Source organism: Leptonychotes weddellii, chromosome 2, assembly GCF_054177405.1.
Source record: "Leptonychotes weddellii isolate Sample4059 chromosome 2, ASM5417740v2, whole genome shotgun sequence".
NCBI lineage: Eukaryota > Metazoa > Chordata > Mammalia > Carnivora > Phocidae > Leptonychotes > Leptonychotes weddellii.
This window is the reverse complement of record NC_138370.1, coordinates 86,919,577-86,946,345: the sequence shown is the minus strand read 5'-3', so window position 1 is coordinate 86,946,345 and position 26,769 is coordinate 86,919,577. Positions and strand designations below refer to the sequence as shown.

The following is a 26,769-nucleotide window of genomic DNA, read 5'->3' as shown; positions in this document are numbered from 1 at the left end:
AAAGGAACCAGAATATTAAGGTAAAATACTTTGCATAAGAAACCAGGATGAATTATATGAAAGGATGTTTTAGTAACTGTTGATAACACATGTTTTTATCATCAGTAACCAAAATTGGAGATTCTTATTTAAGTTGTTAAAAACACTTCTGATAAATATTTCACCCAGAATATATGAATTGTAGTAGTTAGCTAATTGGATTTAGTCAAATTGATTTTCATTGAATTGATCTTCCCTTAACGGATGTCTCTGGGTATTATTGCCTCAGAACTCTGAGAAAAATTGAAAAATATTGAACATTACAGATTTTCAAAGTTTTCTTCTAGGACCTAAATTGCAAGTTTTTTGCGATAATTGGAGATGGTGTTGTCATGAAGCTTTACTATAAACTTACTTAATTTTTTATGTTTTTGTTTTTTGGGTTTTGTTTGTTTGTTTTTATTTATTTATTTATTTATTTGTTACAGAATGTTTATTTGCTAAGTAGCCAAGTAAATATATGTCTTAAGCATATGTATCTTTTTTTTGTTTGTTTTTCATTTCAAGGAAACAGACCATATACTTTTAACTAAATAAAATAGTTTAGGGAGATGCTTCGTTTACAAAATTCAGGCTCTAAGTTGAAAAGTTATTGATACATATCTCTTTAATAGAAGTTTGTTCTTGATATTTATAGGAAAACTACTTTGGGGAAGATGACATGTATATGGATTTTGAAGAGGTTATTTCAAGTCCTGTTCTGTCACTGTCAACATCATCCAGCTCTGGGTGGACTGCTGTTGGAATGGAAAATGACAAAAAGGAAAATGAAAGTTCAGCCAAGTCAATTCATCCGCTTACCTTACGTCCTTGGGATATTACTGTACTTGTTAATTTGTACAAAGTTCATGGGCGCCTTCCTGTTGTAAGTGTTTACGTATCTGGAGTATAGTCTGGAGTATATTATGAAATTCACCCAACTTAGAAAACTGTAGGTGTTTGTACACACATGCACACACTAATAAAAAAATCAGATTTGAAAACTTTAAAATTTATCCTTTTACCTTTATAAAGTTAGCTTATTATTTTCTTCTTAATGTGATTACTTGATCATTGATAATTTTCTGCTTTTCTTCTTTCGTTTGAGTTCCTTCTTGCTGTTCTGTGTAACTTTAGAACATTTTGTCATGACGTTGAGTTGCTGGGTTTATAGTTAGCCTGATGGATATTCTAGGATTTACATTTTCTTATCCTTTATCCATCTAGACCATTTGGGGCCCTTATGGTGCACCTACTACAAAATCAAGATTCAGCTTGATCCTGAAGGTTGAATTGTTTTCAGGGGTTCAGATCCAGCATAGAATCCTGGTTCAGTCTAAGGTTGACCAGTGGACCATTTGGGCCGACTTGGAATGACATTATATTGCCCAGAGAACCCAGGGTCGTTGGAGTGAGGCCAGATAGGGAGGGTGAGGCCCTAGAGCATTGTGCTGCTTACTGGCTCCATATCATGCACCTAGGATTGCAGAGCAGAGGAGTCATCTCTGGTGCTTAGTGAAACTAATGTTCTTACTGGGGTCCAGAATAGTTAATTTTGTCAGTAAGCACTATTTCTTCTTTTTAAGAATCAAAATCTCTTAATTATATAAATGTAATTTTGGGGGCACCTGGGTGGCTCAGTCATTGAGCCTCTGCCTTCGGCTCAGGTCATGGTCCCGGGGTCCTGGGATCGGGCCCCGCTTCAGGCTCCCTGCTCAGCAGGAAGCCTGCTTCTACCTCTCCCACTCCCCCTGCATGTGTTCTCTCTCTCACTGTCTCTTTCTCTGTCAAATAAATAAATAAAATCTTTAAACAATAATAAATGTAATTTTTATTTTCCTGTACCTCCTTGGTCTTATTTTTCTCTGTATCTTGATTATGGTATTTTGTTTGACTTTAGCATGGAACCACTGATGGCCCTGAGTGCCCTACAGCATTCTTGGAAAGACTGTGTTTTGAAATGAAAAAAGGATTTCGGGAGACCATGCTGCAACTTGTCCTGTCACCCCTAAATGTGTTTGTCAGTGATAACTATCAGGTAATGTGAAAGTGAGTTATGGTAGAGACTTAGAGATGTATTATTATTGTTTATGGTGTTGAAACAGTGTGTTAGCTTCTGTGCATAGAATATATAGCTCTTTAAATTAGAGGCTTTTTATTTAACCATATTAAGAAGTTTTGTATATATATGTTTTTCAAGAATCTCAGTTTTCTTTTTTTTTTCTGCTGTTCCCTGTTTATGTGATCCCATATAATTATATTTTGTATCTATTGTTTTTAGAAATGGAAAGAAATACTTTAAAACTTTTTCATATATTTATGGAAGGGAAAATGTATAAAATTTTGGTGGATTCTGTTGAAAAGTACAACCTCAATATTCACATTAACCAGTGCACTAAATCTTCAAAACATCCATATCACATGGATTATGCTTTTCACCAAACGTACTTACAAGACACTTTATTAATCCCATCAAGATATCCCCAGGGCTCTTTTGAAAGGGAACCAATGATATTCAGCAAATGGGAGTAATTTACATTCTTGGGTAGATAATCACTTTGTTATTATTATTTTTTAATGCCAAATGGCTTTACTTTTCATTTAACACTACTTTAGGGCTTTTCTCTACTTTTAGTCAAGTTGTGAGCTTTAGAAAAATAAATGGATTTTAATATAAAGCAAGGTAAAATTATAAATGGGTGGTGAATTTGATACCCCAAAATCACAACAGATGGTGACCTACTATGGATTCTATATAGTAACTGACCATTTTATATAAAATAGCTTACCCCCTTTGCAACTCTTTTGCCATAACTGACCATATTTTTCTACATAGAATTTAAGTTTTTCATATGTGTATATATTCAACACAGCTGACCTCTTAGTAGCTGAAACTTAATACCTAATATATGCTTATTTTTGCCACTGAATGTGTTTCCTTTATCAGACTTTTGAAATAGTTGGCATACCTCATTTTATTGCATGTTGCTTTAGTGCACTTTGCAGATATTGCATTTGTTACAAATTGAAGATTTGTGGCAGCTCTGCATCAAGCAAGTTTATCAAAGCCATTTTTCCAGCAGCATTTGCGCACTTCATGTCTCTGTCACATTTGGTAATTCTCACAGTATTTTAAATTTTTTCATTATTCTATTTGTTATGGTGATTTGTGTTCACTGATCTTGATGTTACTATTGTAATTGTTTTGGGGTGCCACAAACTGTGCCCATATAAGATGGCAAACTTAAGTGATAACATTGCACGTGTTCTGACTGCTTCACCAACAGGCTGTTCCCCTGTCTCTCCCCCTCTTCTTGGGCCTCCCTATTCTCTAAAACAAAAAGGTATTGAAATTAGGCCAGCTAATGACCCTTCAGTGGCCTCTAAGTGTTTAAATGAAAGGCAGAATTGTACGTTTCTCACTTTAAATCAGGAGGTAGAAATGATTAAGCTTAGTGAGGAAGGCATGTCAAAACCCAAGCTAAGCTGAAAACTAGGCCTCTTGCACCAAATAGTTAGCCAAGTTGTGAATGCAAAGGAGAAGTTCTTCAAGGAAATCAGAAGTGCTACTCCAATAAACACACCAATAATAAGAAAGGAAAACAGCCTATGGCTAATACAGAAAAAGTTTCAGTGGTCTGGATAGAAGATCAAATCAGCCACAGCATTCCCTTAAGCCAAAATCTAATCCAAAGCAAGGCCCTCACTCTCTTCAATTCCGTGAAGGCTGAGAGAGGTGAGGAAGCTACAGAAGATAAGTTTGAAGCTAGCAGAAGTGGGTTCAGAGGTTAAAGAAAGAAGCCATCTCCGTAACACCAAAGTGCAAGGTGAAGCAGCAAGTTATCCAGGAGATCTAGCCAAGTTCATTAATGAAGGGTGGCTACACTAAACAACAGATTTTCAAAGTAGATGAAATAACCTTCTAGTTGAAGATGCCATCTAGGACTTCCATAGCTAGAGAGGAGAAGTCAGTGCCTGGTTTCAAAACTTCAAAGGACAGAATGACATTCTACTTATAGGCTAACACAGCTGGTGACTTTAAATTGAAGCCAATGCTTGAAAATTTTAGGGCCCTTAAGAATTATGCTAAATCTGCTCTGCCTGTGCTCTATCAGTGGAGCAAAAAAGCCTGGATGACAGTATATCTCTTTACAACAGTGTTTACTGAATATTTTAAGCTCACTTTTGAGACCTACTGCTCAGAAAAAGAGACTCCTTTCAAAATATGACTGCTAATTGACAATGCACCTGGTCACCCAATAGCGCTGATGGAGATGTACCCTGAGATTAATGTTGTTTTCATGCCTGATTAACACAAGATCCATTTTGGAGCCCATGGATCAAAGAGTCCTTTTGACTTTCAAGTCTTATTATTTAAGAAATACGTGTTGTAAGACTATAGCTGCCATAGATAGTGATTCCTCTGGTGAATCTGGGCAAATTTGAAACCTTTGGTACAGGTGAGCTCTCCAGGATTTAGCTGCTTATTCCTGATAGCATTTGTCTTAATGCAGGGCCTCAAGGTTAAGGATCTGAGGTGATGGATAGATTATTGTGTCCGACTTATGAACCATCCCCTTTTAATTTATGAGCATCTTATGATGTATGTTAGTTTCCTAGGGCTGTCATAGCAAAGTACCTCACACCGAGTTGCTTAAAATAAGAGAAATGTATTCTCTCACAGTTCTGGAGCCTAGAATTCTGAAATCAAAGTGTTGGCATGGGCATGTTCTCTCTCTCTGAAGGCTGTAGGAGAGGGTCTCCTTGCCTCTTCTAAGCTTTTGGTGGTTGCTAGCAATCCTTGGCATTGCTTGTCTTGTAGATGCATATCTCTGCCTTTGTCTTCTCATGGCATTGTCTCGATATGTCTCTGTGTCCCAGTTTTCCTCTTAAAAGGACACCAGTCATTAGATTAAGACCCACCCTAATTCAGTGTAACCTCATTTTAACTTGATTACATCTGCTAAAACCCTTTTTTTCAAATACAGTAAGGTCACAATCACAGGTGCCTGGGCTTAGGACTTGAATGTGTCTTTTTAGGGGACACAATTCAGCCCACAATATGATGCAACCCCACAATAAAATCTAGAATATGATCTTTGTTGGTGTACTAGATAGGCTCTATCTTTAGGACAAGCCAAGATCTATATGTATTTTTGAGCTCAAAAAATATCAATCAGAAGTATCTTATACTGAGAATTATCGAAACTTAGTGCCAGAAGTGATCTTTATTCACCATCCTCCCCAGCTTCTTCAGATAAAAAATAGAAGGAAACTAATGCCTGGAGAAATTTTGGTGATTTTATGTTGTCACACAGCTTAGATGAAAATAAAATAAAAAATGTATCAAAAGAGCTGCTAGAGCTATTATTATAGTCATAATTAGAAATTTCCTTTTAAGAATTCCTTATGAATTTGATTTAGCTCATATCCTTAATTTTTTTTAAGAATACATTTCCTAAAATGGTTGAAACAAAGAATGCCACACTGTTCCTTGTGCAGATGGCCTGCATACACATACTAAAAAGACTACTGTAATAAAATTAGTTTGGGAAATACCTGTGAACTGTCTCAATGTATATTAGTATATTGAATTCTCTGAAAAGACTTGCTGTGAAGAAATACACAGCATTATCTTCCTTTTGTGGTCACTGTTAGGTGCAGTGGGATAAATGGTGAACAAGACAGAAATAGTCTTTACCCTAATAAACCTGGTGGAGAAGAGAAATATTGAGGAAATAATAAATAATGGTCTTGAGACAATAACATGATAAAATTTGCCTTTTTAGATCTCTGTGGTTATTTTGTAGAGGATGGAGGTGGGAGATGTAAAAGTTAATGCTGGGAGGCTCTGCAAACATCTTAGCAAGAGGTCATATTATTGGGACCATGATGATAGTGGTGAAGATAGAAGAAAATCAATGCATTTCTGAGAGATTGGGAGGTAGATTCTACAGAAATTGGTGACTGATGGGTAGGGCATTGCCAAACCTATTTGATTCTGTATTACTAATAATATCCTGTGGAACTAGTTAGTGTTCCATGGAATACCCTATTTTAGGACATATCTTTTAGCTTTGTAAGTCCAGAACTTTTCTTTTTGAAATATTTGCTGCTTTTTAGTAGTAAGTATGTAATTTCTGTAAGATAAATCTATCCTTTTTATATTTATGTAGTCCTCAAAATCTATATGAAAGATGGCTTTCTTTCCTCGGTCTTCATTTTATGGTCTTAATGGTCTTTGTTCTCCCCTGTTATTTTTTTCTTTTCTTTTTAGTATTTAATCTCATTATTCCTGTCTTTCCACCCAAGATTGGTCTCTTACATTCCCTGTCAGTCAGAGGACTAATTTATTTTTATTCATTGAGCCATTCATTTCTGTCAGAGAGGTCTCATTCTTTCTAGGACTTTGCTATCTTGCTTTGCAGTTGAACTCTTGTGAATATTGTCACTAAAGAAGCTTAACTGAGACTCTACGGTACAAGGTTGTGTTAGGATCTTATGGATCCTTGAGTCTTACTTTCCAGATAGCATGTTTTTACTGTTAGTCTCTGGAGAAAAAAAACAACTAGAAATAATAATGCCGATTTTCTTGTACTTCTAACAGTCTTCTTATTGTTTTCAGCAGCGACCTCCTGTGGATGAAGTGCTCAGGGAGGGTCACATCAATTTGTCAGGTCTCCAGCTGAGAGCACATGCTATGTTCTCAGCAGAAGGTCTTCCTTTGGGAAGTGATTCCTTAGAATATGCATGGCTAATTGATGTGCAGGCTGGAAGTCTTACAGCTAAGGTCACAGCACCACAGGTAGGATTCTCTGACTTATTTTCTTTTTCCTTTGCTTACCCACTTTGCCAAGAGTAAGTTGTATGCCTGTTTGAATGTTCATTGCATTTTCACTAATGGTGTTCTGATGGCCAGACAACTCTGCTTTTTGGATGAGAGTCATTCTTGCCATTCAGAATTTTCTTAGCAATAGATGAATCAGAGACAAGTTTCACGTTTCTGAGCCACATAAAATTGAAGGGTGTAATGTTTTATAGTTCTGCATAGCACTTTCAAGACCAAGACTTTGGGAAAAACTCAGTATGAGAACTGGTCTGGAAATTTTATATATTATTAAAATTACATTAGTTGTTTCTCCACTGTTGAAAAATTCTTTTTTTCCCAGTATATGGAATAATTTTTTAAGAATTTTGCTTTCTTATATATTTCTTAAGTAGGATTTGAAAATACTGTTTATGGTGTTCAGGATTAGGTAGTTCGGTTCTTGTCATGTCTCAAAGCAAGATAACATCATTTGTATCTGCTGTTAATGATGTGGATTTAAAAAAATAAAAAGAAATTTGCTGGTAAGTAAACCTGGTCTAGAGTGCTAGTTGTGATCCTTCTGGATAAAATCCCCCTCTTGTCCCCTTTAATCTTTAGAAGACTCAGAAGTCGGGCGCCTGGGTGGCTCAGTTGGTTAAGCGACTGCCTTCGGCTCAGGTCATGATCCTGGAGTCCCTGGATCGAGTCCCACATCGGGCTCCCTGCTCAGCAGGGAATCTGCTTCTCCCTCTCCCGCTCCCCCCTCTTGTGCTCTTTCTCTCTCTCACTCTCTCTCTCTCAAATAAATAAATAAAATCTTTAAAAAAAAAAAAAAGACTCAGAAGTCATAAGGATCATTTAGTTCTAGAAATGGACCATTGAAATTTAGCCAAATAGCCATATTAGTGTAACATTTCACCTATTGATCCATATATTTATGATAATATGCATACTTATCTTGGCATTTAGAAAAACTGGAATATGGTCTTGAATGTGTGAAATGTACATACTCAATTTTAATAAAAATTACAGAATGTGTATGAAACATATATAGGTAGGAAATACAACAAGAAGGTGGATAAAGACTCTAGATACCTTGCATATCTACAAGAAATTTTTAGAAGGCAGCAAAAATTAAGATTCTATAAATAAGAAAATGGAATGGAAAAGGGATAGTTTATATTAAAAGTAGATAAAATATATAACAGAATGTATAAAAATGGAAAGAAATTATTCAGTGCTCATTGGCCTGATAACTATCCTCTCCTTATTATCCACCATCTCTTTTCTCTAATGTACAAGACTGAAATATATATAAAAAAGTTTGTTCCTTAACAAACATAGAATAAAGCCATGCTGATTGTGCAAGACTGGACACATTTCTTTAATCTAACAATTGCTAGTATCTATGTTCATAAGTTGCCGTTATTAGAAGATGAAACATTTCTTTCTTCACTAGAATCTTGACATCACTGTTTCTAGTGTTTCATGAATCCATAGGTGCTTTTAATGCTTATTCCATTCTTTATATGTTTTAAAAGTGAAATTCATGTTTTCTGATAGTTTAAATTTGTACTTTTTTAAGGGAATAATATGTATACCCATATTTTAGTGTGTTTATTGTTAACAATTCTAATCAATTATAAAATGAAGGGTTTTTTAAAGTAAACTGAAGATTTGATGAAGAATTGATATATACTTAAGTTTCTATTTACATAAACAAAAGTGCTATAATCTTCAAAAATCTGATTTTCCAAAATTGTAACTCACTATGATAATTAGATAATAATTTCACATCCAAGCTTTGTTTATTATTAGGTAGAGAATTTTAGGTGCTTTTCTGTGCAGAGGATTCCAATTAGTTATGTAAGAAGGAAGATATAACCTTGAAGGAAAGTACTTACTCTGTAAGTTGCTGAAGTTGAATTTTTCAGTTGTCATGCATTTTTTGTCATTCACAAATGAGAAGTAACATAAGCTTATAAATGATGTCAAGGTAGAAAAATCATGATTCTGACTAAAAAGTGGATTATGTAGCAGCAGATATAAAACAGCATTTGTGTTCTTTCAAACTGTATTAATATTCTTGATAAGCTTTTGAACTCTGAACACATGTTTAGAATGCTAACACTGTTGTCAACCTGTCACTGCTTATTTGTAGCTAGCTTTTCTCTTGGAGTGGGGACAGACATTTGTTTTTCATGTGGTATGTCGGGAGTATGAACTGGAAAGACCTAAATCAGTAATAATATGTCAGCATGGATTTGACCGTCGGTTCTGTGAATCCAAGGTATGTTAACAAATATGTTAGCAGTATTATAAACATTTATGGATTTTTTTTTTTAAATTTGTCTTTTTTTTTTTTTTAAAGATTTTATTTTATTTATTTGAGAGAGAGAGAATGAGAGACAGAGAGCATGAGAGGGAGGAGGGTCAGAGGGAGAAGCAGACTCCCTGCCGAGCAGGGAGCCCGATGCGGGACTCGATCCTGGGACTCCAGGATCATGACCTGAGCCGAAGGCAGTCGCTTAACCATAAATACACAGCCATTATAGTTCAGTTTTCTCAATTAATAAAATTATTTTGCAGATTTGTAGCCAGTTGTTATTTAGTTGCAAGTATCTAACATATGAGGTAATTATTAAAACATAAATTCACAGGTAAATGTAGATATTATAAAGATTATATCTTACCTTTTACATTTTTATTGTTAACTCTCATGTTTTCTTATGTTATTACATTCTTTTGGATATGGCTGTGTATTTATGTAGAAGATTTAGAAACTGAAGCAAGAGGAAGGTTAAATTCCTTACATGACATTGTTTATAGACCTCCCTGGAACATACCTCTTCTTTTGTAATGTGGTTAGTAATGTTGGCATTTGCCAAGAAAACATGGCAGTTTAAAAAAAATTTTTTTTATCCTGATTCTATAATGTAGAGATAACCATTGTAAACAATTTCATTTTCCTTTCTGATTTCTTCCCTATATGTGTTTATCCTTTTGTTCTTTTGTTATACATATTATGTTTATTTACTGTTATATTAGTGTGAATTGAAAACAATTTATCCTGCTTTTAATTTTATGTCCAAAATATCTGTAACCTCTGCTTCTTTACTAACAATAAAGGAAACCGCAATAATCAGTGATAAAATTATTTTTTTCTTGTTATAAACACATTGCCAGGATCTAGGGAATCCTTAGTTATATGTCAACCAATTATTCCTTATGGGTAAATCACACATACTTGTAGGTGTCTCCTCTTTTTTTTTTTTTTTTTTTTTTTAACGATTCAAAGCTTTTATGTTGCATTAAAATTTTTAAAAATCGAACATTTTTTATCACCTTAGAAAATTACTTTGTGTCCCTTTGCAGTCAGCCATTCATTATTCCATGCAACCATTGATGTGCCTCTGTTATTTTAGATCGGGGTTTTTTAGGTCTATTTTGTGTGGGGGAAATCAGACATACCTTGTTTTATTGTGCTTTGCAGATACTGTGGTTTTTGTTGGTTTGTTTGTTTTTTAACAAGTTGAAGGTTTGTGGCAACCATGCCACAAGCAAATCTATCAACCATTTTTCCAACAGCATTTGCCCACTTTATGTCTCTATGTCACATTTTGGTAATTCTTGCAATATTTCAAACTTTGTCATTATTATTTGTTACAGTGATCTATGAATAGTGATTATGACTGGCTGAAAGCTCAGATGATGGTTAGCATTTTTTATCAATAAAAGCATGTACATTTTTCCTAGACATAGGCTGTTGCACAGACTATAGTATAAAGTGTAAACATAACTTTTATATGCACTGAGAAACCAAAAAATTCATTTTTTAATCTTTAATAGTATTTATTTATTTTTAATTTTTATTTTAATTCCAATATAGTTAACATATAGTATTATGTTAATTTCAGGTATACAATGTAGTGATTCAAAAATTCCATATATTACTCAGTGCTTATCAAGTGTACTCTTAATCCCTTTCACCTATTTCACCCATCCCCCAGCCCACTTACCTCTGGTAACCATCTGTTTGCTCTCTATTGTTAAGGGTCTATTTTTTTTATTTGTCTCCCTCTCTTTTTTCCCCTTTGTCCATTTGTTTCTTAAATTCCACATATGAGTGAAATCATATGGTATTTGTCTTTCTTTGGCTTATTTCGCTTAGCATTATACTCTAGACCCATCCATGTTGTCACAGATGGCAAGATTTCATTCTTTTTTATGGCTGAGTAATATTCCTCTCTGTGTGTGTGTGTGTGTGTGTGTGTGTGTGTGTGTGTGTGTGTGTGTGTACACACCACATCTTTATCCATTCATCTATCAATGGACACTTGGGCTGTTTTCATAATTTGGCTATTGTAAATAATGCTGCAGTAAACATAGAGGTACATATATCCTTTTGAATTAGCATTTTCATATTCTTTGGGCAAATACCCAATAGTGCAATCACTGGATCATAGGGTAGTTCTATTTTTAATTTTTTTCAGCAATCTCCATACTGTCTTCTGCAGTGGCTACACCAGTTTGCATTCCCATCAACAGTACACAAGGGTTCCTTTTTTTCCACATCCTCGCCAACACTTCTTATTTCTTGTGTTTTTGATTTTAGCCACAAAAAATTCATTTGACTTGCTTTATTGTGATATTTGCTTTATTGCGGTGGTCTGGAATGGAACCCGCAATATCTCCAAGGTATGCCTTATTATTATAGAACACTGAGTATAATGCAAGACACCTGTGTTCTACTCTGGCTCTGCCACTAATGAACATTTGCATGCTATTGAGTCAGTAATTTACTCCAGGGCTGCCATTTCCCCAAGAAGTTCATCAGAGTAGGTGAAGTGTATGTTTTCTTCCAACCTAGCCATGACCAAATCTCTTTCAGGAATAAAATAGTATTAAATTTGTGTCAATTGTCCTTAGATATCATAATAAAATTTACAGTTGATATATTTGTAAAAACAAGTTGTGTGTTTGTGTAGTATAGAGTACTCATAAGAAAATCTTACAACTTTAAACTCCTGTATAGTTCTTATAATCCTGTGACACTCTTTACTTATCATTTTACTTTGTTCTTTGTGAGTTTCAATAACAAGTTATACATTCTGTCAATTTAGACTTGCTTTTTTCCCCTTTTGAATGAAAATGTACATACTTATGATTAGTTTCTAATTTGTAAGACTTTAATTACTGATAATTTCATTTATCATTATAAAAAATGAGATTTAATTGACTAATTTTTTAAAATACACATGTAACCAAAATTTTATTTAAATAAGCAGATGTAAGTATCAAAATGGTGAATTGATAGTGAGGATTAAATATTCAATTATTTTTCTTTTTAGTTGAGTTGTATTCCTGGGCCTTGTCCAACTTCAGATGATTTGAAATATACTATGACTCGTTTAGCAGTAGATGGAGCAGATATTTATATTGTGGAGCATGGCTGTGCTACAAATCTAAAGGTACACTTTTGTCTATTTCTTGGCCAGTGTAGTTCTTTTTCCATTCTACCAAACCAAACTTCCATTTCTTTTTCTTTTTCTTTTTTTTTTTTTAAGATTTATTTATTTATTTTAGAGAGAGAGAGCATGAGCGGGGGTGGCGGAGAGGAGAGAGGGAGAACAAGGGAGAAGCAGACTCCCCACTGAGCGTGGAGCCAGACATTTGGCTCTATTTCACAACCCTGATATATGACCTGAGCTGAAATCAAGAGTCAGTCGCTTAACTTACTGAGCCACCCAGGCGCCCCCAAACCTCCATTTCTTGAGGTAGAACACACATTTATAATTTGCCATCTCACAAAACACTACACAATTCCAGGAGATAGCTTTCTGTTTTTGGCTCGTCCATGTTCTCTTCCAGTCTGTTTCTTCACTACTATTTTACTCTAACTGAATTATCATAACTTTGCTTTATGGCAGGGATATAAACTTGGAGGTTGCTTTTATGGCAGGGATTAAATTGGTAGTGTTTTTGAAAGATTTGATTTTGAATGCCTTTAGGTTTTGTACATTTATATCCTGCCTGGCTCCTGAAAACATTTGTTTGCCACCTCTGCTTTGTGGGTTACTGCTTAAAATTAAACCTTGTTAAAAGTCTGTGATTTTATTACTTACTACCAACATTTCTTTCTTCCTTCTCTTGTTTTCCTTTCGACTTATGTTCTTTTCCTTTTATCCTCTTTTTTATTAACTGAATGTCTACTTTTATTCTGTTGCATTTATCTTTTCTATTTCCCTTTTTTCTCTTTTTCCTTCTTTCATGCAATTTGGAAATAAATAACTTCTGTAGTTTATCCTAAGTTGCTTAAGAATACAGAAACTACAGTTTTATTTCATTTTCTTCATGCAATTTAGATGGGTGCAATTCGAGTTGCAAACTGTAATCTCCACAATCAGTCGGTTGGGGAAGGAATAAGTGCTGCAATTCAGGATTTTCAAGTGAGACAGTACATTGAACAATTAAATAATTCCAGAGTTGGACTTCAGCCTGCAGTACTACGGAGGGCCTATTGGCTTGAAGCGGGGTCAGCCAATTTAGGACTCATTACTGTTGATATTGCATTAGCTGCTGATCATCATTCTAAACATGAGGCTCAGAGACATTTCTTAGAAACTCATGATGCCAGAACTAAGAGGTAAGTGAAATTTAAGGAAGTTAATGGTCCCAAGTTCAGACGAAAATTACCTTATAATTATAGAGGAAATTCTACTGTTAGGAATGGAATAGGAACACCTCAGTGGAGGTATAAGAACCTGATATTTAAGTAAATATGTTGTATATCTCATCTCTGATAATGGTATGGTTGATGGAAATAACACTGTTTTTTATCGTGTTTCCAAGCCCATACTATGTGTATTAGCAGTGAAATGAGTTTAAATTACTAGTTCCCAAATAACGTTTTATACAGCACTACTCCCCTTTCTCTCTCACCACAGCCTTCCACTTTGATTTCATCATTTCTAGAAAACATCATTGCTATCACCTTGTACTCTACAAAACTCTTCCTTTTGTGAGCTCTCATGACTGCAAGGGAGACTAAGGGAATATAATCCTCAAGAAACAGTCATTAAGAAATAATTGTATCTGCCATTTAAAAAGTAGCCTCTTACTAAATCATGTCCATTTAAAATGCCAGTATAACTTTTTTCCATCCCCATCTCCCTCATTATAAATTTAAATGAGCTTATTTTAAAAATTGAGAAAACTATTATGAAATAAAGGAAAGTAACTGCCATAACCTTACCACACTGAATTTGTCATATTTCTTCCCCATATTTTTAATGTATCTTTCTTATACTTGAAATCATCCTATATTTATAAATTCTGCATGTTTGTGTTGAACTTCTATCCTAAGCATCTGCCCATATGACCGAAAATTTTATAAATTTCCTTTCAAACAAATGATAGAACACCATCAAAAAGATATATTGTACTTTATTTAGCCATTGCCCTTATTTATTAAATACATAGGTAAGTGTTTCTGAATTTTTCATTATAAATAATAGTAAGAGGAACATTTTTTTGCACATAAAATCTTTTCCCACATGTTCTTTAAATTCCCTTTAAATAGTGTCCTTAGAAGGGGGGTGTGACTGTGCTAAAAACTGGGCCTTTTGATATGCATTCCCAAATTCCCAGAAAGATTATTTCACTTTATATTCCCAGTGGCTTTTTAGGAGAATCTGTGTCTCACTGCATCTTTGCTATCCTTTATGTGTTATATGATAACTGAAAGATGATATTTCTGTTTTATTTTGCATTTCTTTATTTCTGAGATTAATACTTTTTTCATGTATTTACTGGTGGTTTTTATTTCCTTATTTGTGAATTGCATATTACTATTCTATGTATATTTATTGGCATATTGGTGTATTTCTTACCAATTTTTAAGAGCTCTTTATAGATTATCTCCTTTCAATAGTCCCTGGTGCTAATATTTTGCAATTTGTTTCATTTTTAAATTTTTTTAGTCTTATGTACAGACTTGGATTTTTGTGCATTCAAATATGTCTGTTTGTAACCTTTGTAATTTCTCATACTAATTTGAGAAAATATTTCTTTTGCTAGTAATCACATGGCACCTGTATTTTCTTATTTTTTTCTATTCTTTTTTTGGTTGTTAACATATAAAACTCTGGTTTTTTTGTTCGTTTTTGGGTTTTTTTTAGAGAGATAGAGAACGAGAGAGTGTGTACATGGGTGCACATGTTTGGGGGGGGAGGGCAGGAGCAGAGAGAGAATCTTAAGCAGGCTCCATGCTCAGCACAGAGCCTGATGGGGGGCTCGATCTCATACCCTAAGCTTAAATCAAGAGTTGGATGCTTAACCAAGTGAGCCACCCAGGTGCCCCTGTATCTGGATTTTGAATGGTGTGTTTGTATTAATCCAGCCAAGGGTGTAAATAGATTTTTTTTTTGCAAATATGTATTCAAATACAGGGGTAAAAATTTATACCTAATACACATTTATTTTTCCATTTCATCACAAACGTTTAGGTATTTTCATCTGTTGATTTCCTAAAAGAAGTGTTATTCTTGTTTTAAAAAATCCTGAGTTTTTTACTGAGATTACATTAATCTTTTAAGTTACTTTAAGATCCTGACATCTTGTAAACCTGAGTATGGAAGCTCATGTGTGGGAAATAATGTTTTAAAAAAACTTTTGTTTCTTTGTTAATTATTGCTCAGGAAGCCAGTTACTATGAACAAAGTGCCTGGGTCTAATTAGGTCAGATGGTAGAACAAGGTGCTAATGAAGCAAAGGAAATGGCACCACGTGATTCAAGTTCCAGGTGTTCAAGTAAATCCAACTATTTAGATTGGTTTCAGTGCTCTGTTTGGTTAAAAATTGTGAAGAGTGGGATTTTATCCTACTTGCAAGCTAACAAGTTAGCCTGCCACAGTTTCATGGATGCTGCCAGAAGACACAAGACTCCTGGTCAGGGACAAAGGACTTTATTACAACAAAAGCATGAACCAGAGTCATATGTGTTTTTATGGGTTCCTTGTGCCCTCCAAGTAGGGTTGCCAGATGAAATATAGGATGCCTAGTTAAATTTGAATTTCAGATAAACAACAAATAACTTTTTAATGTAGGTGTGTCATATTGTCCCATACATTGCATAGGACAAACTTATTTTTATTTGATATATCTGGTACCCCTATTCATGAATCTTTTGGAGGTGACACAAAAAAGTCCATGATGGATATCTACACACAGTGGGATACATTATAGAAGAGGAATATTGAACTTAAGGGTTCTATTACTTTTATAATAAGTGGAAGCAAACCTACTCTTTTCCAGGGTGAGATATTACCTCATCTCTTTAGGTTGTTTACTGCCAGTACAATCCCAAGCCCTGGTCAGGGCTTTGCAATCTTGGCATACCCACAAGAACAGGTAGGGATGTTTAGGGCATATTGGGAATTGCCCTCCCAACATAACTCATTGACCTTCAGCTTTGGCTGCCTTTGTGCATATTTGTTTCCCAGGAGTTTTGGAGCCTACATGTATTCTTTTTTGATATAACTGGAAAAGTTACTGGACACACAGGTCATTAGTTTCTTTAGTGTTTTTGAAAAGTATGGTTCCCAAACCACCACCACCAGTGTCTCCTTGGAACTTGTTAGAAATTTACATAATCAGGTCTTACTAGACCTCAGTCAGAAACTCTGGGGGTGCAGCCCTGCTCTCCATAGTATAATAAGCCCTCCAGGTGATTCTAATGCAAGCTAAAGTTTGAGAACTAGTGCATTGGATTGTAATAAAGGTAGGGAAGGGGAGCTTACATTTGTTATGCAACTTCTATATTCCAGATTTTATATCAGGTGCTTTACATTTAATCTTCAAAACAGTCTTATTAGGTATATCAGACCACAATTTTACAGTTAAGGAAACTGAAGCTCAGAAATGTTAACTAATTTGACCAAGGTCCTAGAGTTACAAAGTGGTACAGCTGGAATTTGAACCCATGTCTAGATGAATGCAAACCCATGCATTTTACTAAGCTTTATGCTACACAAATGAGCTAAAAAAGTCTGTGGAATATGTAAGGTCTTTTATTTTGTTAGCGCTTACAATAGTTTGCTGAGTGACTGAATCTTAATGCTTTAAAATAGAGAAGTGATTTGAATTTGATAATGTTTAACTAAAGTAATATGTCAGATTCTCCCTAATCCTAAGGCTTTCTCACATATTTTTCCTTCTGTCCTCTAGACTGATGTTTCACTTCTATCTTCATATATTTCATCTCATCTTTCACATCTCAAATATTACTTTTTGAAAGATTCCTTCTGTTTTCCTTGTCACAAAACCTTGTGGTTTTGTTTTGTTTTGTTTTGTTTTTACCTCATAGCACTCAGTATAATTTATGATTAGATATTTTGTTTGTGGCTTGCCTTTGCCTCTGTACTCTGAACTTCTTATGGATAAGACTGTGTCTGTCAGTTTCACCTAGCACAATACTAGGCACATAAAAATATGTTCAAGAAATATAAATGAGTGAATGTAAAATGAAAATGATAATACCTATTCTGTCTTCCTTGAGGGCCCTGAGGATCCAGTGAGATAATGCACGTAAAAATACTTAGACTGTTAATATGAGGTGATTTTATTATTTAAAGTTAAAAAAGAGGAATAAAGATATAGCACCCATATTTGTATTATATAATATTTTTTTTAAGAAAGTAGGAGAGTTAATACACTGACGGGCTTTTGTGTGGATCATTCACAGAACCCACAAAATTTTACACACATTTTCTCCCATTGTCCTAATTCTTAATAGTTTGTTCAGAGTCCTTATTCCAAAATTATTACAGTTTTTTCCTCTAATAAAGAATGCATTATTTTGGTTTTATTGAGAAATAGATTTCTTATTTGCCCTACATTTAGAGTATTTTGGTGTATTTGCCATGTGAGATAGGCTCTGAAATGCTAACGGTGATAAATTATGTATTTGGTATAATCTGTACCAATAGTTTTGTCCATTTTTTACATTAATGTTTAAAATTTTTAGTCCTTTTGAGAATATTTACTACTGTTTTTAAATTGAACTTAAATGTCTGATCTTTATATTTGCTTCTTTTAGTTCTTTTTTTTTTTAGGTATGCTATATCTCTCTTTCTGTTCCTACTTATTTTCATCTCACCGTGGTGAGACTATTTTTTTTAAGAAAGACAAAATGGTTAGACACTCCACAGTAAAATAAGCTTTTGTGTTTGTGTTTACCTTGTCTTTTAAAAATATTAACAGTTAATTTTAATTATCTGCCGAAAAGTTTATTCCTAATGAGTTTTTGTTATGTTGTTGCTTTTGTTTGTTTTGTCTTGGGTTCTGTTTAGGTTGTGGTTTTTGTGGCCAGATGATACCCTGAAGAATAAGAGGTGTAGGAACAAGTGTGGTTGTCTCGGTGGCTGCAGATTCTTTGGTGGCACAGTAACTGGCCTAGATTTCTTCAAACTTGAAGAGTTGACACCTTCCAGTAGTTCTGCATTTTCAAGCACGAGTGCAGAGTCTGATATGTATTATGGACAGTCTCTGCTACAGCCTGGAGAATGGATTATTACTAAAGAAATTCCCAAAATTGTAGATGGTAATGTGTTATTTTGTTACTTGTGCTAATCTTTTTTTATCTTTATCCATATGCCATTCTGAGAGAAGTTCAGTGTTACTTTGTTCAACTCAATTCTTTGAGTGGTCTTATAGGTAGAATTCAGTATAATCTTCCTTTGTTTTGCAGGTGATTTAACTAAAGCCAGAGAAGACTAGTGTTTTTTACAGTTACACAAGGCAAAAGTAGGTTTACCCTTCAGATCTATTGTTGACATTGGTGATTTTCCTAGACAAGCTTATTCTGAGTATTTCCTTATATATCATTTTCCTAGACCTCAGCTTCCAGAGATTTACTTAAGAATAGCTGTGCTTCAAGGTAACAGTTGTTTTACCAGTTTACTTTTATAGGAAAGCTTATCAGTAGTAATATTTATACTGTTGGCCCTCATATTACCAACTATTTTGCAAGATATTCTTTTTATCACTAAAATTGAACATGTCAAGAAGAGAAATGTGGCCTTAGACCCTGTAGGATAACTTTGCAAATACACAAGTGTGTGATATGAGCAGTAAATGGTGGCTTTAAGTATACTAGATTTAGATTTATCTAGCATCTTTTCTCTGGAGACTTCAGAAGTGGATGTTCCTTTGGGTTTTTTAGTTGTATGTTCCTACAGTTAAGTGCAGTATTTACTGCTTAAGTTGTCATGCTGTCAAGAAGTGAAATGTGGAAAAATCTTGGTATTTTATATTTTATATTAACCTTTTTCCCTTGATCTATTCAAAAACATTAACAGCACTGCCTTTTGTCAGTAGACAAAAAGGGAGAAAAGAAGTTTCAACTTTAAAAGTTCATTGATTTCCCATGTATAAGGAGCTCTTAGAAGAAAGAGCTGAACTACAAATACCAAGCTCTTGCTTTAATGATTTTTCACTAAATATTAATACACAAGTATGTACATCTTATTTAAGGTTGTTTAACTTCAGCAGTTTTGCCTAGAATAAGAGCAGATTATCCTATAAAATCTGCAAACATCAAAAGTTCTTGACATTTAAAGGATAGGGAAGATGCTAAATAAAATTTATCATTTTTCTTACAATATTACTTTCTTATATTTGAATAATGTTTGTTTTTAAAGGTTTTCACAGGTATTTTCTCACTTAATCTTCAAGCTACCATGTGAGTTCTGTATTTTCCTTGTTTATAGTGAAGAAAGTGAGGCTCATCACTGAGAGGGAGTTGCACAAAATCAAATGGCTAAGCAGAAACTAGAATCAGGGCCATCAAAGCCACTTCAGTGTTCTTTCTACCATACTACAGCTGGCATTAATTATAAACACTGCTTGATTTTCTGATCTTCAGATCAAAGTTTAACCATCACAAAGGGAAGGAAGAAAATCTATAGGGAATTTACACATGGTATAAAAGAGGGAAGAGAGCAAATTCTCTAACTGAACAAAGCAGAGCTCATTATAAGTCTTATAATGTATAACAGAGATTGTATCTCCTATTGATTCTTTCAGGAGTGAGCTATAATTCCCAAATCACTGTGATTTTACTATAGAATGAACCCCTATGTAAGTATCTGACTTCTGATTGTTGAAGTTTCTAGGAGCCAAGTATAGATAAGCAGTGTTAGGATATAATCTAGAGGGCACATGGTAGAATGCAGGATTTCCTTGGAAGGTCAGTGACCACTAGTTTCCTACCATTTAGAAGTGAATGAAACCCATTTTTCTTCTGACATTTATTCTGATTTTTCCATTTGTGGTAGTAGAAATGAATAATATTACTTATATTGTAAGTTCTTCAGTCTTCTTACCCCTTAAATTCCATCTAGAACTGTATTCTGCTCAGAGAGGTGTTTTCTCCTACTAACGGGTTCTTCTTTCTTGGGTAACACAGGGATGGCTGGAGGAGAATAGAAACTGGGCAGGAGTTTTTGTTTGTTTGTTTGTTTTGTTTTTTAATCTAAGCAATTTAGAACTCTCCTTTCATCCCCCCCACCCCCAATTTATATAACATGTCTTATAAAAGGCTGAGGAAATGTTCCACATTAAAGAATACATGACAACTGAATGCAATAATATATGATCCTAGATTGAATCTTGTACTGGAAGGGGCAGAGGTGCTTTAAAGGAGATTATTGGGTCAATTGAGAAAATTGGAAAGCACATGGTAGATTAGATAACAGTATTGTATGAATACTAAATTTACCAAGTTAATAATTATATAGTTATTACATATTATTCTTCAGAAATAAACACTTAACTATCTAGGATAAAAGGTCACTATGTCTGCAAATTGCCCTTAATTCAAAAAGTCTTATGTATATATTATATATATTAGAGCAAATGTGGCAAAATGTTTAAAATAGGTAATTCCGAGTAAAAGATAATATGGTAGCTTGGTATTATTCTTTAAAGTTTTCTGTAAGTTTGAAAATTTTCAAATAAAGTTTAAAAAAATGAGAAAAAATTCACTGTCTATGGACTCTGGACCCATATTTAATGTAGATATCTTTCTATAGTGTTTAGGATATTGCTATGTGAAATTGGATATTTGTGCTTTTAAAAAATGATTATATTCATAAAAATAGGGAATTGGATTAAGTGCTCTTATTTTTCATAAATTGCTTTTGAAATTATGTTCATGTAACCTACTTTTTTGTTTGTTTATTCAGGTAATGTGAATGGCATGAAGAGGAAAGAATGGGAAAACAAATCAGTGGGAATAGAAGTAGAAAGAAAAACTCAGCACCTTAGTCTTCAAGTACCATTACGATCTCATAGCTCATCCTCTTCCTCAGAAGAGAATAGTAGTTCTAGTGCTGCACAGCCTTTATTGGCCGGAGAAAAGGAAAGTCCCTCTTCTGTTGCTGATGACCATTTGGTTCAAAAAGAATTCTTGCATAGTGCAAAAAGAGATGATGGTCAAGTACGGTCAGTATTCAATTACATTTAGAAAATAGATTAGAAATTATAATAAAATTATAATTACTTAAAATTTTGGCAAGAAAAATTTTTCCCTCTCAACTAACCCACTATAGAAAATTCTTTTCTCCTCCTGAACATATTTTTAAATGTGCATTTGCTGTTGTCTTGCTAATTATAAAATTAATACATACATATTCGTTCCAGAAATAGGAAAATACAGAAAAATATAGTGAAAATAAATATTTCTTGTCATACCACAGATATGAAAATTTTAGATTTTCCTCCAACCTCCTTGGCTATTCCTTCTTATTCCCTATTTCCATGTCCTCCATTTTTTTCCCTCCATTTCTTCTTTTTCTTCCTCTTACAGCCTGCCATTTGTTAGATGTTCTGGATACTCAGGACTCTGTTCTGTGCCTTTATCTCCACTCACTCTATACTGTTTCCCTAGACAGTCTCAGTAACTGTTTGGCTTCAATTATGATCTATAGCCAACATCTTTTAAATGTAAAACTCTAGCCAGAACTTTTGTCCCTATAGGCCCAGCTACCTTTTTGATATTTCTACTTGTATGTTTCATGGAGACCTTAAACTCAGCCCATAAAAAGTGACCTTGTGCCTCTCATGCTCAACTTGTTCTGCCTCAGTAAATGGCTCTAGCATCAGTTGCTGAAGGTGGTGATAGTGGGGCTATCTCCTTTAACCAAAGCCCTTGTAGATTTTGTTGGACAAACTTTTAAAGAATGTAAAAAAAAAAAAAAAGAAGTTATAAATGCATTAGTGTCCAGGCATTATGGATGGAAGATTATACTTTGGGTTTAAGTTTTTATTATGTTGTAAACTGCCTTAATTTTTTTGGAACTACATGGGGTATGAACACATATTGTGCTGTTTTGTTACTTTGTATAGATATTTCATTGTAAAATTTTAGATTTTCCTTTATTTATAAGATAAATGATTAAGATTACTGTAAAGATTTCATAAGTACTTCTATTTATACTTAAATTATACAATGTACAGTAATGGTAAGAACCTTGCTTTCCATTTTAGTATTCCTACAGAAATTTCAGGAAACAGCCCTGTGTCTCCTAATACTCAGGAAAAGTCAGGTCAATCTCCTTTGAGATCTCCCTTGAAACGACAAGCCTCTGTATGTTCCACTCGACTTGGGAGTACCAAGAGCCTTACTGCTGCTTTTTATGGGGACAAGCAACCTGTTACAGTTGGAGTCCAGTTTAGTAGTGATGTCTCCCGAAGTGATGAGAATGTATTAGACTCACCAAAGCAGAGAAGAAGTTTTGGTTCATTTCCATACACACCATCAGCAGACTCCAATTCATTTCATCAATATCGGTCAATGGATTCCAGCATGTCAATGGCTGATAGCGAAGCCTACTTTTCTGCAGCTGAAGAATTTGAGCCCATTAGCAGTGATGAAGGCCCTGGAACCTATCCAGGTAGAAAAAAGAAGAAAAAGCAAACACAGCAGATTGACTACAGTAGGGGTTCCATATATCACAGTGTGGAGGGACCACTTACTGGCCATGGAGAAAACATTCAGGATCCCCGAACTCTGCCATTCAAAACTCATCCTTCCCAGGCTTCATTTGTTTCTGCGTTAGGTGGAGAAGATGACGTTATAGAACATCCATATGTTGTAGAGGTTGAGAAAACAGTAGAGAGCGAACAGATTACTTCTCAACAACCTGTGATGAATTGTTATCAGACTTACCTTACTCAGTTCCAGGTAATTAATTGGTCAGTGAAGCACCCTACTAACAAAAGAACCTCTAAGTCCTCATTGCATCGTCCCCTCGATCTTGATACTCCAACCAGTGAAGAAAGTTCATCGTCATTTGAACAGCTTTCTGTTCCAACTTTTAAGGTATAAACCAAATCATTAGTTTCCACTGTTAGGTTTACTTAGATAAATCAATTTTTAAGATGTTTCCAAAATTATTCTCTCAGTCATTTTAACTACCTCTATAAAAGAAAGAATTTTTGAAGTCATGGCTTCCATGTGTGACAATAAATCTCAGGGTTATTGATGAGTATTATAAATTTATTTATTTATTTATTTTTTTTTTTTTAAAGATTTTATTTATTTGACAGAGAGAGACACAGCGAGAGCAGGAACACAAGCAGGGGGAGTGGGAGAGGGAGAAGCAGGCCTCCCGCAGAGCAGGGAGCCCGATGTGGGACTCGATCCCAGGATCCTGGGATCATGACCTGAGCTGAAGGTAGACGCTTAACGACTGAGCCACCCAGGCGCCGAGTATTATAAATTTAAACATCTCAAATTGAGGAATAGTTTCAGACTTGATTGTCACAATGTTAGTTAATTAACATATAGTCTCTGTCTACATTATGCTCTAAGATTAGGATCAAGTTTATGAATTCAAATTTTTGTGTGTCTTAAAAATAAAATTTTGAAATTATTTTTAATAGCTGGTGTTCTTTCTACTTAATTTATAACTGCTGCTATGCAAATCCAATTCCATGCACTTGACATTTGAGATCTTATAATTTAGCAGGAATTGGTTATTGTCCATTTCTGTAATGAATTCTGTAAATAGCTTTTTAAAGGAAAACTGAAAATACATCAAAATAAATTTAGTGATAATAACCAATGCGAAAACTATTTTTATAAAATTATACATTTATAAGAGATTTTTTATGATTTTAAAAAACAAAATTAAGGAGGTCAAATCTTATGGAAGGAACTGAATAACTTTAGGAATCTTATGTGGTATATACTTACATAAGCATATACACTTATTTAAAGTGTCTAAATGTTATTTTATTCATTCTTAATTCAAATATTTATTATATACTACTGTGTGCCAGGCATTTGATATACAGTGATGAGGAAAACAGACATAGGACTTAGAGTTTAGGTGTGGGAGACAGACAGTTAATGGATAAAACAGATAAGTATATGATTACAAGTTGAGAAGAGTCTTATGAAGATAATCCAGAGATGCTGGGATAGAGAATAATGGGTGGGGTGGAGCTACCTATATTGTATTGACATGAGAGATCTATCTGAGGAGGTAATATTTAAACTGAAACTTAAAGTATGAGAAGGAATTGATGATGGGGATACCTAGGCACAGGCAGGAGCCTTGCTAAAATTCTAAAGTGGGAAAGAAGTCAGTGCACATAAATAAGTTAGCAGGGACATTGCTCATTTTGAGGCTAGAGACCTAAATAAACAAGGGCCAGATCATTAAGGACTTATAGACCATGGTATCAGTAGTTACAATTTCACTGAAATTTCATTAGGAAACTTGTGAGAGCTTTAAGGAAATGTGATCTCATGTACTTTGGCTACTGAGTGGAATTGAACTGTCATGAAGCAGAAGAAGTGGGGTGATCACTTAGGAAGCTGTGGGCAGCAGTCTGTGCAAGAGATAATAGGACTGGACTTAAGTAATGCTGGAAATGTGATAAATGGAATTGGAATATATATATATGCATTTGAGCAATATGTGTTGAAGGAAGAAGAAACATTAGTGACAGTTACAAAGTTTTGTTTTTGTTTTTTTTTTAAGATTTTATTTATTTATTTGAGAGAGAGGTAGGCAGAGAGAGCATGAGCAGGAGGAGGGGCAGAGAGGGACAAGCGGACTCCCTGCTGAGCAGGTAGCCAGTCTCAGGGCTCCATCCTAGGACCCTGAGATCATGACCTGAGCCAAAGGCAGACGCTTAACCAGCTGAGCCACCCAGTACCCCCAAAGTTTTTGTTTTAAGGTTGTGCCACTTCTTGCCCAATATAAATTGCCCATGTTATGACTTCAAAATGTTCTCTTTATTCCATGTGAAAGTATGTTGGTATAAGGATTTTCCAGTATAAAACTCAGTGGTACTTCCAATACAGAATTGTACCTAAGAGGTTAGAATTATTTTAGTATTTTCAATAAATCTTTCTACTTTGATTAGGCAGTCAAATCTCTGAACTAAATAAGTCAAGGAAGGACCTTGTTCATATCTTTAGATAAATTCGAAATAGAATATAGGTGGTAAGAAAGTTATTTTTCTCTATTAAATCTGAATAACTGTCTAACATATAAAAGGGTTCAGTTTAGTTTGAATAATCAAATGCATTATTTTATTTGTTTTCTTTTATGGACATACAAGTTAGTTTTTCCTATAATTTAATATTTCTCTGGGATTCTTCCCCACTTAAAAGTTGATTGTGCCAGGAGAAGATTCTAAAATTAGTTTAAGAAAAGCTCAGTTTGATAAGGAATTTGGGAGGAAAGACATTTGAAGCACTTACCTTTAAGCTTTAGTTGTATAGTCTTTTACCCTCATTGTTGAATCCTCATAGCCCTGCCCTGTCATTTGTCTGAATAATCAGAAAATGAAATTGCCAATTATATATTCTATCTGATTTTTCTCAATTTGTTAAGTATTTTTGTTAAGATTTATTAGAGAGAGAGAGAGCAGGTGGAGGGGCAGAGAGAGAGGGAGAGAGAATCCCTACGCATGGCTCAATCTCAGGATCCTGAGATCATGACCTGAGCTGAAACCAAGAGTTGGGCACTCAACCAACTGAGCCATCTAGGCACCTCTGTCTGTTAAATATTTTTATTGTACATATCAAAGTCATATTAACAAGGTAGTCTGGATATTCACAAATAACAGTTGATAGCATAAAATTAGAGAACAAGTAACATTAAGATTCTAGACTGTGAGTAATGTTTTATATTATTTTAGGTTATCAAACAGGGGCTCACAGCTAATTCTTTACTAGACAGAGGAATGCAGCTTTCAGGATCAACTTCGAAGTAAGTAAAAGTTACATACTTTTGAAGTTCAAAGTCAGTCTTTCTTGATTATTAGATATTTGGCATTTATCCTGAGAAATAACCATTCTTTACTTGACTATAAACTTTATTATTTATTTATTTAAAAAATGTTCCCTTCTAATTTAATTCTTTGACCCATGGCTTATTTAGAAATGCAATGCTTAATTTCCACGTATTTGAGAATTTTAAAAGATACCATTTCATTTCGTAATCACATAGTATGTTCTTTATGATTTTGATCTTTACATTTGTTGAGACTTGCTTTGTACCCCAGCTTGTAGTCTGTATTGGTGAGTGTTCCACAAGCAGTAGAAAAGAAAGTGTTTTTGCAGTTGTTGGATGGAGTATTGTTTCATTTTTTTTTTTTTACAGCTTCTCATTTTTATTTATTCATTCTTACAAATAACATTTCATTGGCTGTCATGTGGCAGGAATTGTCTAGGGCCTTGGGAAAATGAAAGAAAAATAAGATTAGTTCTGGAACATTTTTTTTTTTAGATTTTGTTTATTTATTTGACAGAGAGAGTACGGGAACACACAAGCAGGAGAGGGGTCCGCAGGCAGAGGAAGAGCGAGAAGCAGGCTCCCCATTGAGCAAGGAGCCCAATGAGAGGCTCAATCCCAGGATCC

The 26,769-nt window shown here is 34.4% G+C and overlaps 1 protein-coding gene across 1 annotated transcript in view; it reads left to right on the top strand.

Moving 5' to 3' along the window:
- Window positions 1–26,769, top strand: part of BLTP1 (bridge-like lipid transfer protein family member 1) — a 196,835-nt gene that overhangs the window by 70,913 nt on the left and 99,153 nt on the right. The window contains exons 21-30 of the mRNA XM_081813121.1: window positions 677–904; window positions 1,919–2,056; window positions 6,644–6,823; window positions 8,988–9,116; window positions 12,178–12,297; window positions 13,192–13,472; window positions 18,178–18,428; window positions 21,073–21,331; window positions 22,376–23,210; window positions 26,048–26,118. Coding sequence (XP_081669247.1) covers window positions 677–904; window positions 1,919–2,056; window positions 6,644–6,823; window positions 8,988–9,116; window positions 12,178–12,297; window positions 13,192–13,472; window positions 18,178–18,428; window positions 21,073–21,331; window positions 22,376–23,210; window positions 26,048–26,118 — 2,492 coding nt within the window. The remainder of the gene's footprint in view (window positions 1–676; window positions 905–1,918; window positions 2,057–6,643; window positions 6,824–8,987; window positions 9,117–12,177; window positions 12,298–13,191; window positions 13,473–18,177; window positions 18,429–21,072; window positions 21,332–22,375; window positions 23,211–26,047; window positions 26,119–26,769) is intronic.